This window comes from Nicotiana tabacum, chromosome 8 (genome assembly GCF_000715075.1).
Source record: "Nicotiana tabacum cultivar K326 chromosome 8, ASM71507v2, whole genome shotgun sequence".
Taxonomy (NCBI): Eukaryota; Viridiplantae; Streptophyta; class Magnoliopsida; order Solanales; family Solanaceae; genus Nicotiana; species Nicotiana tabacum.
This window is the reverse complement of record NC_134087.1, coordinates 134,471,892-134,488,484: the sequence shown is the minus strand read 5'-3', so window position 1 is coordinate 134,488,484 and position 16,593 is coordinate 134,471,892. Positions and strand designations below refer to the sequence as shown.

The 16,593-nt window shown below is 34.8% G+C and overlaps 1 protein-coding gene across 6 annotated transcripts; it reads right to left on the bottom strand.

Annotated features, from left to right (window-relative positions):
* Nucleotides 1–10,360: 10,360 nt before the first annotated feature.
* LOC107818935 (mitotic-spindle organizing protein 1B-like) lies at nt 10,361–12,559 on the bottom strand. Of its 6 annotated transcripts, XM_016645017.2 has the most exons (4): nt 12,426–12,529; nt 11,164–11,248; nt 10,915–11,066; nt 10,361–10,778 (listed from the first exon to the last, which is right to left on the bottom strand). In XM_016645017.2, exons 3-4 carry the CDS (start codon nt 10,949–10,951, stop codon nt 10,549–10,551), a joined length of 267 nt encoding a protein of 88 aa, XP_016500503.2. In that variant the 5' UTR covers nt 10,952–11,066; nt 11,164–11,248; nt 12,426–12,529; the 3' UTR covers nt 10,361–10,548. The 6 variants fall into 6 exon arrangements, 5 of the variants coding, with proteins under 5 accessions (XP_016500503.2, XP_016500502.2, XP_016500501.2 ...); XM_016645016.2 differs by lacking the exon at nt 11,164–11,248 and having other exon boundaries at nt 12,426–12,559; XM_016645015.2 differs by lacking the exon at nt 11,164–11,248 and having other exon boundaries at nt 10,915–11,053; nt 12,426–12,538.
* Between the last annotated feature and the right edge of the window lie 4,034 nt (nt 12,560–16,593).

Below are 16,593 nucleotides of genomic sequence, written 5' to 3'. Positions count from 1 at the left end.
ATTTTCTCCTTAACCTGTCATAAAACTAGCCGTTATTACTCTGTTTAAGACGAGTGTTCATCCTCGACCTTGATCTACGTTGACTCCTCGACCCCACCCTTCATCTCTTATGAGATCACTTCGACCATGAACATGCCTTTTGTCGAAGTCATTCTCTGAAACGTGGTAATCCTTGAAGGCTCTCTTAATGCTGATATGATCTGAACTTAAACTAAGATATTTTTTCACCCATACAAGATGGTCGGTGACTTTTGCCAACCACACTGGAAAATGAAGAGCACGAAACATGGTGTTTCTGATTTTTACTCGTTCTTATTCTTAACTTTGAAAGGCTGATATTACATAGAGGAATTTTACGATGATCAAAGAAAAAAGTATTTCATAGGTCTCCAAAGTTATGCCCAAAGGAAAGAAGTAATTTGTAGATATGAGAAAATAGGGGCCCGTTTTGCCATAAGAAATTTTTCACTTTTTCCACCCAAAAATTTCACTATTTTCTTTTTTTTTGGCAATCCACTAGGCATTGCCTAGGGCTAGTTTTATATATATAAAAAATAAAAAATGAAACATAGTGTCAGGTGGTCTTACAACATGAAAGAAATAAAATACGATGATTACATAGAACCTATTACCAATATTGAGCACTGAACTCATTATTGATATCACATACGATCTAATATAACCATGTAGCTTCTTATCGGTGGTTCATTTTTTGCCGCTTTTCTTTGAGTTCTTTAGCCAATTTGATTTCCTTTTTTCTCCCTCTTGTGATGATTCTTGTTAAGTACCGTAGAAAAATTCTTTCCTGTTTTGTCCATCTATCCTGTTGAATTGAAATCAATATCCAAGGTGATCTATAGTTGTCCGCTATACGCATCCACCAAATTCTTTCCCAGTACCTTCTTCTTGTGACCTTAGACACTACCATGTTAAGAATTTTTGTGCCTGCATTATCGTGTATTGTCACCTTGAGTCGTGTTGAGGCCATTGTATTAGTAGACATCTCAGAAGTGATGGAGCAATGCATGGCCATCATTCTGGTCGTAAAACTGATCCTACAGTATTGCAAGAGAGTCCTAGTCACAATTGTCATAGTTGTGCATGCCTCTTTTCCTTCTTCAAGGGAATGAGCACATAGTGCTAATACCACCCAATGAAGTCATAGTAGGAGCTAATACCACTATTTTCAGAATCGGTGTTTGGTCTTGAAAATTTTAAATTTTACTTGAAGATAAATTTCGCAATTTTTCGAAAATTTGAAAAACTCAAAAAAAATATTTTCAAAATTTTTATTTCAAATCAATCACAAAAATTAAAAAATAGCTCCAAATTGTATTCATGTCCAAACACAACTCTAATTTTCAAACACCATTTTCACTTAAATTTTTTTCCACTTTTTTTTTCGAAATTTTACAGTTGTTATGTACAAACGCACACTATATATGCCATAGTATTTTCATACTCCTGTATTGGATGATTACAAATCGATCAGTTGCTTTAGACTGAACACATACATGGCCACTTAAACTTATTAGATTTTTCTATTTAGCCACCTACAATAAGAGTTGTACCTATTGAGCATATCAAAAGTGTGTCAATTGATCTTCGGGGTTTCTCTCTACGTATTGTACCGGTGATGGGGGAGAGGACGACCTGAGAAAAATAATAGGAAGATTGATTATCTAGTAGAGAGTTTATGCATTCGAAAGTCAAAATGGGGATACACATATCACAACAACAGTTGACGTGGAAGCTGAGTAGGATTATTTGAACATTTTGTTTTGGAGGAAAAGTAGTTATTCTGTTTTCTCTATTTCCATCATGTTTCACATTTTAATTTCAGATTCCACTTGTATAAATAATAGTTTGTAATAGTGGGAACACACTTTTGAAGTAAATACAAATCATTTCTCTCTTGTTCTGAATTCTCTCTTGTCTTTTGCTTCCCTGTTGCGGCCAAACGCACACGTAAGTATACGCGGTCGTCAAGTAATAAAGTGACTAAAAGTCGGATGTCGAACCCATGAGTATTTGTGACTAACTATAAACTAAATTAGATTATCCTAATTATCTAAACAAGAACTAAACCTAGAAATATTTAATTCTAAACTAATCAAAATAAAGAAAAAACAAATAATGAACTTTGAATAGAGAAAGAGCAGATTTTTATGTTATCGATGTTATGAAAACGATCTAGGTTATGAGCTATCTAACATTCCTATTGTATTCTTCAATTAAATTGACTAACTAATTTATCTAGCTTAATGGTTGACAGGGATAATATCGCTCATAAGAATCTGTCGAGTTCTTACTCGCCTATTCAAGCTAACCTAACACCTATATATCTATGGAATTAGAACTAACAAGAACGCATTCATATTTTCGGTACATCAACCAAACAAGGCAATTAGATATATGCATATCCTAACCGCGAATCCATTCCCCGATGCCCAGGTTCAAGAACTTGTTCTACTCAATCCTATATGCAACCTAGAATTTCCACTTTCTAGATCAACTCTACATTCGTAGATAGTATTTAATTGGTGATCAAGCAATCAAATAATTAAGTGAAGGATTGAATAAATAAACCAATATGATAAATCAAGAAAGCAAAATCAATATTCGAATAACAATAGTAATGAAAGAACCACAACCCTAAAATGTGAAGTTTAGCTCCACGACATTGTAGCCAAACAACAAATCATACAAAGAAACATAAAATTACAAAGTTTGGTGGAAGAAAAGATGAAACCCAATGATCCACGGCGGCTCTATGCTTGTGTTTTCTCTCCAAAATGTCCTCCCCTCTCAAAATAGGTTTAGATTGGCTTTTATATGAGTTGGAGGCGTCCTAGGGTCGAAATAACCAAGTCCTAATCGAAATAGGACATGTTTACGTTTTGAGCATCCAGGACAGCGTAGGGCGCTGGCCCTAGCGCTCAATTTTATACATTCTGTAAGTCCCACGCTGGCTGTGGCCCTCAAATTTTTCTTTTTGGCTTTTCTTCCCAATTTCGCTCCAATTAGTGTCATTTCATCCCAAATTGCATCCGAATGATTCCTACACATAGAAATACCACAAATGAGTACAAATCATCATATTATACATCCGAAATCTATGAAACATGAGCATAATATGAGGCGATATATATATATATATCCAAATATACATACATTAAGACAAACATCAACACCCCACACTTAAATATTGCTCGTCCTCGAGTCAACCAACAAGTAACTCTATTTTTGAGCACTCTATACCAATGACCATGGTTGATAGCAACAATTAAACTCTTAGCATATGCAATCACTACATACTTCACTTTACTTATGCCATACTTCAAAAATATTCAAACAAAGACAACATGCTCATAAGAATCATAGCCTCACAAACTGACTCAATGTCACAATGCACTTTTCACTTGAAAACCTAACATCCTAGAGAAGTCTAATAATGTTACCTATCCCTCGTGAAACCATGTGCCCTCACAACAAGAACAAAGAGAGTAAAATCAATCCACACATTCGAATCTCATGCTCACATATATCAAAGAAAATTGCTCACTCTCACAAAAGAAGTCACATGCATGTAATTGGTATCATAGGCTTGCCCTTAATGTAAATATCTACTAATGTAGGCTCACTCGATCTAAAATTAATTAGGACTTTTTCATGATTGTAGTGTGGGCTAAGGAATGGGTAAGATATATAGGAATAGTGGTTCACCCTCCTAAGCACTTTAACACATCACATAATCAACTGTAAGCTCAATTTTTTCAATCCCAATTTTAGTTTCACAACTAAAATCATCCCTAACAACGTTCCCTCTTTCTTTAAGCACTACTTTAATCCATACCCACTAGCAATAATAAGATACCAATTTATTCATCTATAGATTTTTTTCCTTTTTGTTTCTTTTGCAATTTCTACTAGTGGTGTATTCTTTTACAAAACAGGTGCACCTTTCTTCCTTTCATTGGTTCCACTCAGAAGCCACCTTACACTTAGTCCCTTCTTACTTCTTTTAGCGCTCATTTCACAATTAAAGTTCTTTAAGAGGTAAAAGGATCAAAACAATATCAATTAAGAACAAAAAGGTATAAGCTTGTAATGTGGGTGCCAAATAAAAGTCTATAGGCTCAAAAGGGGTAACTAGGATAAATTTTATTTTTGATAAGCAATAAACTCAAAAAGATCAAAAAAAGCCGAAAATTATTTTTCAAACCGAGCATCACCTCAAATTTCGCTTCAACTCACATACTGGGCAAGTTCTAGACACAAGTACAATGACATGGACTACACAAAAATCTCACTTCACACATGGCATATGACTGACTAAGGACGGTCCCATTCCGACTCTCAACTAATGCAAGTATTCACGGAGCCACAAGATATTAAGCATTAAGCACATAGTGAGCATAAGTCAAGAAACTGAGACATAGGCGTCACGAGACATGCAATCTGATTTATAAAGGCATCATGATCAACTTCAAATATAGGGAAGATACTACACATGCCAAAGCCTAAATATGTTACTATCAAACAAGTCAAGGCACCTAGGAATCTCATCTTTCTTCCTCCATTTATTCCCTAAATTCTAATCTACTCTAAAAATTAAAAAAAAAAAAAGGAAACACTACTACCCGGTTCAAACTACATCCCGTGGAAAAGAACCGAGGCACAAAGAAAAATCACAGGGGATTATTACTACCTAAAAAAAGCTAAAAGACATATTTTTGGATTTTTGTTTAGACTTTAATCCCTGAAGAAAACTGTCTAGGAGATCCATCGTCGGGAAAAGTTTAATTTTTCTACCTTTTCAAAAATTTTCCACATTTAAAAATTAAAAAAAAAAATTAAGCTACTAAAATACTAAACAACTACGAAAACAAAAATAAGAAGCTAAAATCAAAATAAGAAGTTAACATTTTCTAACATACTACTATTAATTATATAAAGAAATTCTCCCACCACACACTTAAAAGAGTGCAGTGTCTCCAATGCACAAATAAAGCAAAATAATAACAAGAGTGGACAAGAAACTCCTTGAAAGGCCAAAGGCCGAAGCAATAGCAGCTCACGGGATACTCAGGCTTCTCCTGAGGATGGTCCTTTGTGCGGGTACCTCACACTAGTTCCAACCGACTAGCTCACTTTTGCACACGTCTAATGGCTATCTTCCTATGCTCATAATCCTATAAAATAAAATAACACTACAAAAATAATAGAAAAATAACAAAATAAAAAAGTAAATAAAATTAAAAGAAAGCAGTAAAGCTGGGTTGCCTCCCAACAAGCGCCTATTTTAAAGTCGCGGCACGAGTTGGACCACTTTTTGCCTCCACCTTGAACTTATGAATTGTACCCCTAACAGTGCATCCAGTCTGTGGCTATGCTCTTTTGGTGGGGCTACAAAGATAACCAGGCAAAGTAATAAATTTTTCACTCTACACTTCTCGGCCTTAAGATGAGGAATGTGATTTTTGCTTTTTGGCACAACTAATTCAAGAATATATACACTCTCACACTCACCCTTTGACTCCCTCATAGGCTCAGATGGCTCGATTACTATCTTACTGTCTAAACACAATGTGGAAAAATGATTGGAACAAGGTCTAATGCGCCCTAACTCATGAATTTTACTACTATTTGCATCCCCATATTTACACACACCTAAGTCTCCCAAAGTGATGTTATTTACTCCCTCATATGACTCTAGAGCACTCTTCTCAATATTGACATCCTCAAGAAAAACATGGTCTAGTGATTGGTATTCTCATTTTAGCTCCTCAATTTGGTCTAGAAGATTTTTTTAGCTTCACACAACTCATTATTAAATTGTTGGGTGTTACACGCATCAACCTTTGCACTCAAATCTGCATCTAAGTTATGTACATCCAAGCCAAAATTATCAATTTTATGTGCAAGTTCATCTCTCTCCATAGACCAATCATTCACCAACGTTGTTAGAAGACAACATCGTTCCGCATATTCGCCTAATCAAGAATATCCATCCCAATACCAACCCTTACTCCCATATTCAAATTCAAATCTCCAAGAGGTCAGGCCATGACAAGCCCAAAAATTCGTGCCATAAAAGTCTTCCGTCAACCAAGCGTCTTTGTCAATAAGGTTACCCTCCATATATTTCATCCCATATGTCATGTTGAGAGAACTAGAAACACACTAAGAGAAAATATTAAATATTTATAAAAATAAAATATATACAAAAAAATGGATAATATTAAAAGTCTAATCTAGAAAAATAGCTAATTTTTAAGTCCCCGGCAACGTCGCCAAAAACTTGTTGCGGCCAGACGCACACGCAAGTATACGTGGTCGTCAAGTAATAAAGTGACTAAAAGTCGGATGTCGAACCCACGAGGAATTGTGATTAACTATTAAATAAATTAGACTATCCTAATTATCTAAGCAAGATTTAAACCTAGAAATATTTGATTCTAAACTAATCAAAATAAAGAAAAAACAAATAATGAACTTTGAATAGAGGAAGAGCAGATTTTTATGTTATTAATGTTATGAAAACGATCTAGGGTTATGGGCTATCTAACATTCCTATTGTATTCTTCAATTAAATTGACTAACTAATTTATCTAACTTATTGGTTGACAGGGTTAATATCACTCATAAGAATTTGTCGAGTTCTTAATCGCCTATTCAAGCTAACCTAACACTTATATGTCTATGGAATTAGAACTAACAAGAACGCATTCATATTTCCTGTACATCAACCAAGCAAGACAATTAGGTATATGTCTATTCTAACCGCGAATCCATTCCCCGATGCCCCGGTTCAAGAACTTGCTCTACTCGATCCTATATGCAATCTAGAATTCCCACTTTCGAGTTCAACTCTACATTCGTAGATAGTATTCAATTGGTGATCAAGCAATCAAATAATTAAGTGCGAGATTGAATAAATAAACCAATATGATAAATCAAGAAAGAAAAATCAATATTCGAATAACAATAGTCATGAAAGAACCACAACCCTAGATGTGAAGTTTAGCTCCACATAGACATGGTAGCCAAACAACAAATCATACAAAGAAACATAAAAATTATAAAGATTGGTGGAAGAAAAGATGAAACTCGATGATCCACAGCGGCTCTGTGCTTGTGTTTTCCTCTCCAAAACGTCATCCCCTCTCAAAATAGGTTTAGATTCGCTTTTATATGAGTTGGAGACATCCTACGGTCGAAATAACCGAGTCCTAATCGAAATAGGACACGTTTACATTTTGAGCGTCCAGGCCAGCGTGGGGCGCTGGCCCTGACGCTCAAATTTTATACCTATTTCTAAACCAAAGGTATATATATTACCATAATGATGGCTTTTTGTGTCAATGGACTGGAGGAAAAGTATGTATATATATATATATATATATAATCTTTTAAAGATTTAACTCTTTTCTTAATTCTTATTTCTTTAATCTCATTCCGGCCACGGTTAAACACTTATACCCTTCTTAATTATTTTCGGGTTTTACTTAACCGGGTTCTCCTAGGAATTTACAAGTTAATCCATCAGAATTGTTAAGAAATTGGGAAGCTAACCATATACTAAGAGAGATATCTAGTTGTTATCAAACTAATAATCGAACATATGAACATAAAACTATACCGAATAACATAAAACTGTAAAATAAACGGGGTAATATCTAGCACAAACATAATTTAGATATATATATATATATAAGTTATCCCTACACAGGTAGGGTATCCCAACCCCCACCCACGTCATAGTTCACGTATCGCAGCCCCCAACATACACACCCATGTCGGAGTTCAGTCGTGAAGCCGACCTCGGCCACCGTGAAAACCTGCATAGAAGACTTTGTTCTTCCTCTATTAAAACCCAACAACAAAACCACCTAAAACTAGTCTTAACCCACAATTAAAACCATTCACAAAAACGAAACAAACTCCATATATAAAAATTAGCACAAGACCTCTAATAACCATAGCTTAAAGGTGACAAAAGAGGGATTAGTGGTATAGAAGAGAGCAGAGAGGATAAGTGAAGATTAGAGTTGATTTGGGTTAAAATTTCAGATTGAAAATCAACGAGGAAGAAGAACACACAATATATAAAATACATATAAACCACATACAAAATACATACAAAGACATATTATATGAAAATCATATTTAAGTTGTATGTTGTTGTAATTATATTAAACTTGTAAGAATATTATATAAAAGTTATAGATAAGTTGAAAAGAAGATATATATTGTATGAATAGTTGTATAAATTTATATTTAATTTGTATGTTGTTGTAGATAGTATCAAATTTATATGGTGTTGTAGATATACCAAAGTTGTATTAAATTAATACGAAATTTGTATCTAACTTATAAACTGTTGTACTATATATTCTTCTTTTCTTGCTCGATTTGCTAAAGGAGAAAAAATAGAGATGAGGCTATTGCCATGGTTTTCCGGTGAGCCATTGCCAATGGTTGGCCCAACAGTTGCCCGTTTTCTGGCGCGACAATGTAGGTGGTGTTTGAAATGGTTTCTTGCTGCTTTGGTAAAGAAGAGAAGGAGGAGAGATTGGAGGGTTTGTTTGGTCATATATCAGCCAATGGTGAGAAGGATTAGGAGAATATGAGGGAGGCAACAAGGAACAGGAAGAGATCAGGAGAGGAGATAAAAAGAAAAAGGGGAAAATGATAGTAATTAAATCCCACTAATCAAGGTTTGGAAGCCTTTTAAGGGGAATGTATAAAATTGTAAAAAAAAAAAAAAAAAAAAAAAAAAAAAATTAGTTTTGGTAATTAGCAAAACATAGTTAAACTAGGTACAGTTAAACTAGGTAAAATAGTTTGTAATATAATATATGTAGGAAAAAATCTCTTTTTCATTTGTCTGATCTTATTCTTGATCCAATGTGAAAAGCATGAAGTGTTCTGTTTTCTTTTGTGTGCATATCGACTAATTCCAGGAGGTATCTACTACCTCTCACCAACATACAATCGGATAACTCTATCCATCAAAACTTAGACAGATGAGAAACATAAACAGAAAATCTTCGTTATGCCTCATATAACTCTTTAGGGTAACCAATTCACGTGATCATGGATGGTTGAAATAAGCAAAGCATGACCAGTGTGATTCATTTGCAAGGATGTAGGCGTCAAATTCCACCCCCATTTGCAACAGATAGTTGGGTAACAGAATGACTGCAAAACCAAAAGGCAGCCACTAGATAAAAACAGAAGATACTTTGAATTTGACTATATTTGTACCATCATTTGACTGTGTTGATCACCGTGCAACGTATATGGGTGAATAAGCCGTCACCGCTGACTTCTGATAATACTTTCATGTGAGAGAAACAAATTTTATTTTATTTACACCGAGGTTAAGGACAAATTGCTTATACATTAGATGACCAGAAAATTATAAGCTGCAGCTACTTTGAATTTTACTTGAAAATCATAAGCTTTATTCCACGAAGACTCTAGGTATTACAATGTGCATAATAATGTTCCCCCACTGGCCATAAGGAATTTAAAAAACACGTTTATCTATTTAAAGAAGAGAATATTTGAAGTAGGAGTCAACTCACTTTATTTGAACAAGGACTCAACTCACTTTATTTGAGCCATCAGTAACTATTTGTGTCCTAAAGTTCACCATTTCGATATCATACTTATCCATCCTCGAATTATCAATTTTCGTAGAAGTACAAATTACATCGCGAGGAACCTTCATCTAATTGAGCTGTTCAGTTAAAGCTCCTAACTGACAATGACAATGTAGTCCATTTAACAGGAATAAAAAATTCTGTGTTCTGTGGAGAACAAATATAGCGAAATAAATCTGGATTCTGCTACTAAAAAACAGAAATAACCACACAACAAATGGACGAAAGCCAACTTCCTTTAGAGTGCATCCCAATTGATTGAACAGATACTGGAGTTATTAGACAATAATGGCAATTGTCATGCAATGAAAAAAAAATCATTTGCTAACCAAGTTTCTTCAACAATTCAATAAACCTTCAACTCTAGAAAACCTATTACTAATAAGTTAATTAACCAGTAAATACATCACTTTGAACTCTGTTAAAACGAGCCCTTGATGAGTACTTGCTTATAAGCTAAGTTGGCAATATCAGAACACTCAACTGACAGTTTGAACCTTTTATTAGTTCGAATAGAAAGAAAACACTGAACAGACAAAAAGATGATAGAATTAGCCAATTTTTGGATTGAGCTTTTCGATATCTATACACTATTAGCAATGACATAATCTTTTACAACATAGTCAAGAAATATACAGATACCAACAAGTTGAAACAGAAACTAACAAAGCTTGCATAATAAGGGATTAACCAGAAGGCTCACTCCATATAAACCTCAAGACTTGTAAAACACTGTGTTTAATGCCAAAGTAGGAAAAGACAACAAACAACTTACACATCAGTCAACAGGGAAAAAGAAACAAGTTAAAAAAGAGCCCCTCTTGAGATTGTACCTACCACTTTCAGCAATCTAAGAGGATTGAAAGAAATCTTTCTAAGGTGCTGATGGAGCAGTTTTTGCGGCAGAAGAAGAAACTGATGTTTCTCTGCGAAGCTCCTTAACTACAGCGGCCAAAGCCTCAGGGCTGAAACCCATTTCACAGAGAGCAATCAGAACGGATAGAGTGTGACGATCAAGTCCAGTGTCAAGAATATTCGACATGTGAAATACTAGATCCAGTGAATCCCGTGCATGGCGTGCAGCTTCTGGATCCATTTGAGAAACTGAAAACCCACAATCATCAACATGAGAGGGTGATAGCTATAGAATTATGTTTCACTTTGTTCCTTGTACAACAGAACTCATTAAAGTGAACAGAATAAGAAAGGAAGATTAATTCTCTGAAGCTGAAATATTTACCAGTATAATGAACTGGATCAGCTTGTCTTCTCTTCATCTATATCAACTTTCAAGAATGAGATGATCCTGAGTTCAAAATCTTTGGAACGCGAGAACGTATGGATGCACGACCAATGAATTTGGGATAATAGCAGTCGATCTGACAGGAAGGACTACAAAATACAGTCTATTCTCTAATAACAATCTTGGCAGAAACAGAAATTAATATTCAATAAGAAAATTACTTATCAAGTTCTCTTACATACGAACCTTAAGTCAGTGGTCTATGTGAAAAACTGATTTGGATTTAAGGGATATTTTTAGATTTCAGATGGTCAGAACTTGAACTCTGCGGCTGCAATATATAAAGAAATTTGGTATATTGCATGGATTTTATGGTTTTCATTTTCTAGTGCTGAAAACTGATGAAGTAATGAAAAGCAGTCCATATTTTATGGAATTATTCCTCTTACTGAAAGTTTGAAGGAATGGAAAGAAAACGAAACGAAATGAAAGACAGTACATTTAAAGTCATAATACAACATTTTATCGTTCCTTTTCATTCCTACATTTTCTTTCCAAAAAGATAGGCATAGAGGACCTCAAAGGCAGATTAGTGCACCTTCAAAACTTCGGAGCCATTATTACATGAGAAGCAAATAAAATGCGTATTAACTTTTTATTTATATGACGGTGGAGCTTGAACCAGTTTGTGCGTAATTTTTTTGATCAAGCTGAGTATTATAGTTGTGACTCAAGCTTAGCATCTCTAGGATTTAACTTTTATTCCTCAACCACTCAACCATCCTCTTGGGGACAATAAAATGAATAATAACTTTTAAGAAACACAAAGACCAATATGAACTAATGCAGATGATATGTTTTTTAATGACCGAGAAATCCCAGAGGGCCGGTGGCAACTGGCGCACGGTTCAAAATTTGGTTCAACGGGTCCATCCCTCTACCATTTTTCACTTAAATACCAAGTTCTGTTTGTAGCATGAGTCAAAGTCGTGACGTGCGCCTAATCAACACATCACGAGTTACGTTCTTACCCCTAGATAGACCTGTGCATATTGTATGTAAAGATATCAATTATAAAGTTCTCTAAACATACAAACCTTAAGTGAAGGGTTGATGTCATAGACTAATATGAATATTAGGGATACTTTAGACCACTTCAATTCAAATGCAATTAGATTTTGAGGTGGTCAAAACTTGAATTCCTTAGTAAGTAGCAAGGTTTTGGTGAATTACTTGAATTTTCCGACTTTCACTTCTACTGCTCAAAACTCACATATTACTGGTAATTATTCCATATATATGGCATAATTCTCTCCTTTTAACTAGTTAAGTTAAAATACAGTCATTATGGTTAATCTCCATTCCTTTCCTTTTTTTCTTTCTGAAATATAAACTAAAGAACAGTTATTGCACGAGAAACATATAAAATGCAAAACGAAAAAAGAAAACCTATTCATAATTCGAATGTACACTAAGAATCAATTGGAATAAAGAGACGGAGATCTTACAACTTGGTTGCGCGGCGTGTAGTGAGCCCGAGGGAGAGTACGCAGAGGAGAAGAATGTTCACTGGCCGAGAAAAAGTAAAATAAAATAAAAGCCGTGCGCGATTGAAGTCAATCGATTTTTGAGTACTAATTCGGTATTAAATGGTTTGTTCTCCTTCTAGCCCGACATGAAGATATTTGGGCACGTGGGTTCCATAATGGAATTTTGAATTAATTACATTTAGTATACCTGATTATCAATTCTATACCATAATGTATTTTAACTGTACAATTAATATATCGTATATCACTTCTTAATTAACGCTACCGTATATTCCTCCCCCACCCCCCACATTTCTCTCTCCCAAACCCACACCCTCACCCACGTATCTCCCCACACCCACATTTCAAACTCATTATTCCCTCTACTAAAACCAGAGAAACATATGTAACACCCTTCCATTAACGTCCAATTTCAAGTTTTTTTCTTCTAAAACAAGTCAAAATTGAAGTCAAATCTTCAAAGTTCATACACACATTTACCTTCAGCTTCAAATTTTCTCAATGAAGAAGAACAAACCTTCAAAGAGACAAGAGAGCAGTCATTCCATCATTGACAGCCATTAAAAAGCTTTGAATTCAAATTTGAGTTTTCAAAAATCATTATTTGTTTTGATTGGGTGTTGTTGTAAATAATTGGGAATATGTTTTGAAGTTTATATCTCAATTTTGAGGGGTTTTGGTCAAGATTTAGACTTGGTTTTGGCTGAATTTCAAATTGAAACTCGAAGAAGAAGAAGAAGAAGAAGAAGAAGAAGAAGAAAAAGAAGAAGAAGAAGAAGAAGAAGAAGAAGAAGATATGACATACATTATATTGCAGCAATTGTAGATAAATTGTAGAAATATTGTAGATAAATTGTAGACTGTTTTTTGCAGAAGATTTGTAGAAGTTTTAGTCGTTTTTAATTTGTGAAAACAGAAAACAAAACATCTACAATCATAATACAAATAACCTACAATTTATCTACAAAATATCTACAAACTGGGTACATTAAATTTTAATATCCCAATTCCCATTCAATTGTAGCTTAATTGGTATTTTCGACATAATTGCGTTTTTTGCAGAAGATTTTGTAGAAGTTTTAGTCGTTTTGGATTTGTGAAAACAGAAAACAATGCATCTACAATCAGAATACAAATAATCTATAATTCATCTACAAAATATCTACAAAGTGGGTATATTGAATTTTAATATCCCAATTCTCATTTAATTGTAGTTTAATTGGAATTTTCGACATAATTGCGTTTTTTCAGAAGATTTGTAGAAGTTTTAGCCGTTTTTATTTGTAAAAACAGAAAATAAAACATCTATAATCAGAATACAAATAATCTAAAATTTATCAACAAAATATCTACAAACTGGGTACATATTTGAAATCGACATGCTTCCCCTGAAATGTATGTTTCAAATTTTTTATACATATTTTTGTCCAAAACAGTACTAACTCATCCACTTTAATACAATTTTTATACAATATTGTTCAACTTTCATACAATAGGTAAATGAATAAAAGATAAATAAATAAACAACAGTCTACAATTTTTCTACAATTTCTGCAATATGTTTTCTTCTTCTTCTTCTTCTTCTTCTTCTTCTTCTTCTTCTTCTTCTTCTTCTTCTTCTTCTTCTTCTTCTTCTTCTTCTTCTTTTTGTTTCAATATGAAATCCAGTCAAAACCAAGTCTAATCTTCACCAAAACCCCTCAAAATTGAGATATAAACTCCAAACCATATTCCCGATTATTTTCAACAACACCCAATCCAAACAAATAATGATTTTTGAAAACCCAAATTTGAATTCAAAGCTTTTAAGCTTTTTAATGGCTGTCAATGCTGGAATTGCTGCTCTCTTTTCATTTACTTTGTATTACTGAAATTTGCTATTGAGAAATAGAGAGATATGTAGAGAGAATTTCTAGAAACAGAGTTGTAAGGCCCCGTGAAAACTTGTACTCAAAACCGGGTAGCTCGTGGTGCCAAGTCCCGAATATATGTTATGAATGTGTAAAATTAAGCGAGCCGTGGTTCGGACCCTTTTGGTACTGATCTATGTTATAAAAAGTCAAGAAATACTGTTTTCCAAAAAATGTGATTCTGCGGTCGAGAATGCGGTCGCATATCAGGTATGCGGACCGCATAATCGCCGCAAAGTGAGTCAGTGTGTTGGTCGAATTTGAGGTTAAATATGCGGTCCGATATGCGATCGCATAACCGATATGTGGACCGCATAGTCGTCGCATATTTCCCTTGGGATTTTTGAGAGGGGCAGTTCTGCGGTGCATTATGCGACCGCAGAACGGGTCCTATGCGGACCGCATTTCTGCCGCATACCCAGGCAGTGTGTCCAGATTTTGGGAGCACTTTTGCGGTCCATTCTGCGGACCGCATTTCCACTCTGCGATCGCAAAGTGCAATCGCATACCTAACTCGGGCTCCTATTTTTCTAAATTTTAAATCCGGCCCCTTATTCAATAAAATACCCCAACCCCTTATTTTAACATATTTTCTGAACAAAACTAGAGAGAGATGAGAGCATTTTAGAGAGAGAAGAAGGAACCCAACATTTAAATCATCCAAATCTTGCATCAATCCTCAAGAATCAAAGAACCCAATCATAAGTTCTTCATCTAAGAGGTAAGGTTCTATACCCTAGACTTTAATTTCGAGTTTGGAGTATAAGATGGGTTATTGAGGTATGATTCTTGGGTGTATTAGTATTGTGTATACATGCATGTACAACTTAGGTTTATGGGAAGATTATTGAACATAAATAGGTAAAGATTGGGTTAGGGAATGAAGGAAATTTTGTAAAAGAGATTAGAAATCAAGATGCTCAACTAGTATTTGATAAAATCTCAAATGAGATAGAATTATGAATATCTTCCTAATTTGTGTTCAATTTTGTTATATCCCGAAGTAGATGAGCATGGCTAGAATTTTCGGAACGTTGTAGTAACTCAAGGAAATGAGGTATATATGGCTAACTTTAACTCTTGTAGAATCCCCTTGTTATGACGAGCATACGGTATGTGTACCTTTTATGAAAATATGTGAATTGATTGACTTAGTTGACTTCCATACCACCAAGTTATATGTGATTGTGAGAAGTGATTTAATGTGCCTATCTTATTATGTGCAAAGTTTGTAAATGCTTGAGGATGTCAACATGGAAGTATGTGTTAACCGATAAAAGAATCTTAATGTGTCCAAACGTGGGAATGTGTATAGTGGCGTAAATAAATGGCAACAAACCAAGTGTGTGTGTGTGAATATGGTTATGTGGAAAGAGTTGTGTAACAAATGATAGAAAAGAAATCGTAATTGATGCAATTGAAACAACGGTGGTAATATCATCGGTGACTTGTTGTGGGAAATTATCGTTGTGACTTGAATTGTATACGGGTTATCGTATATGATGGAATTGGTATTGATGTTTATGAAAATTCTTGTGAATTGTTGTTGTTGTGAAATGATATTCTGGATGGCCTGAAGCCATGTGATTGAATTGTGAACTACTGTTGTTGTGTGAAATGTAATTGTCCGGTGGGATCGGGTTGCGCGCCGCAACACGAAGTTATAAGGTGTGGGTTGTGGTGATAAGGGTGACCGAGGTAATAAGGGTGGAAAAGTGATTGAAATCACTATTGAAATAAAAATATGTGAAAGTTGTGAAATCATTGATGTGATGAAATAATGTTGATAGGGGAAAAGGAGAGATTGTGGAGTTTGTTTGGCTTTGGTTGTTCCTTTCATATGCATTTGATTGTTGATTCTATTATTGTTTGTTATCTGTGTATTTCTTGATTTTATTTGGGGTAAAGTTTGTTCATACATACCAATACAATTCAAATGTACTGACGTCCCTTTTGCCGGGGGCGCTACATTCGTATAATGATTGTAGGTGGTCCCATAACAGGTACTCCATCCCACCGACAGTAGCACTCCTTCACCTCCCGTTAGCTGAATTGGTGAGCCCCTTTCCTCTCGGGGCCCTGCGTGGCTCATGCCGCTTATCCTCCCGAAAATTTTATTTTGGTATTTGCGTAAGGTATAGCCGGAGCCTTGTTACCGGCAAGTATTGTAACACTCTTTTGTATCTTTAGAGGCTCCGTAGACAGGAAATGTGGGT

What these genes read in the sequence shown, in the direction of transcription:
- LOC107818935 (XM_016645016.2), bottom strand. Translation starts at nt 10,951, where the DNA reads ATGAAGAGAAGACAAGCTGATCCAGTTCATTATACTG. An exon ending in TGATCCAGTTCATTATACTG is followed by an intron (nt 10,779 to 10,914) that starts GTAAATATTTCA and finishes GTGGGTTTTCAG; the next exon opens with TTTCTCAAATGGATCCAGAA.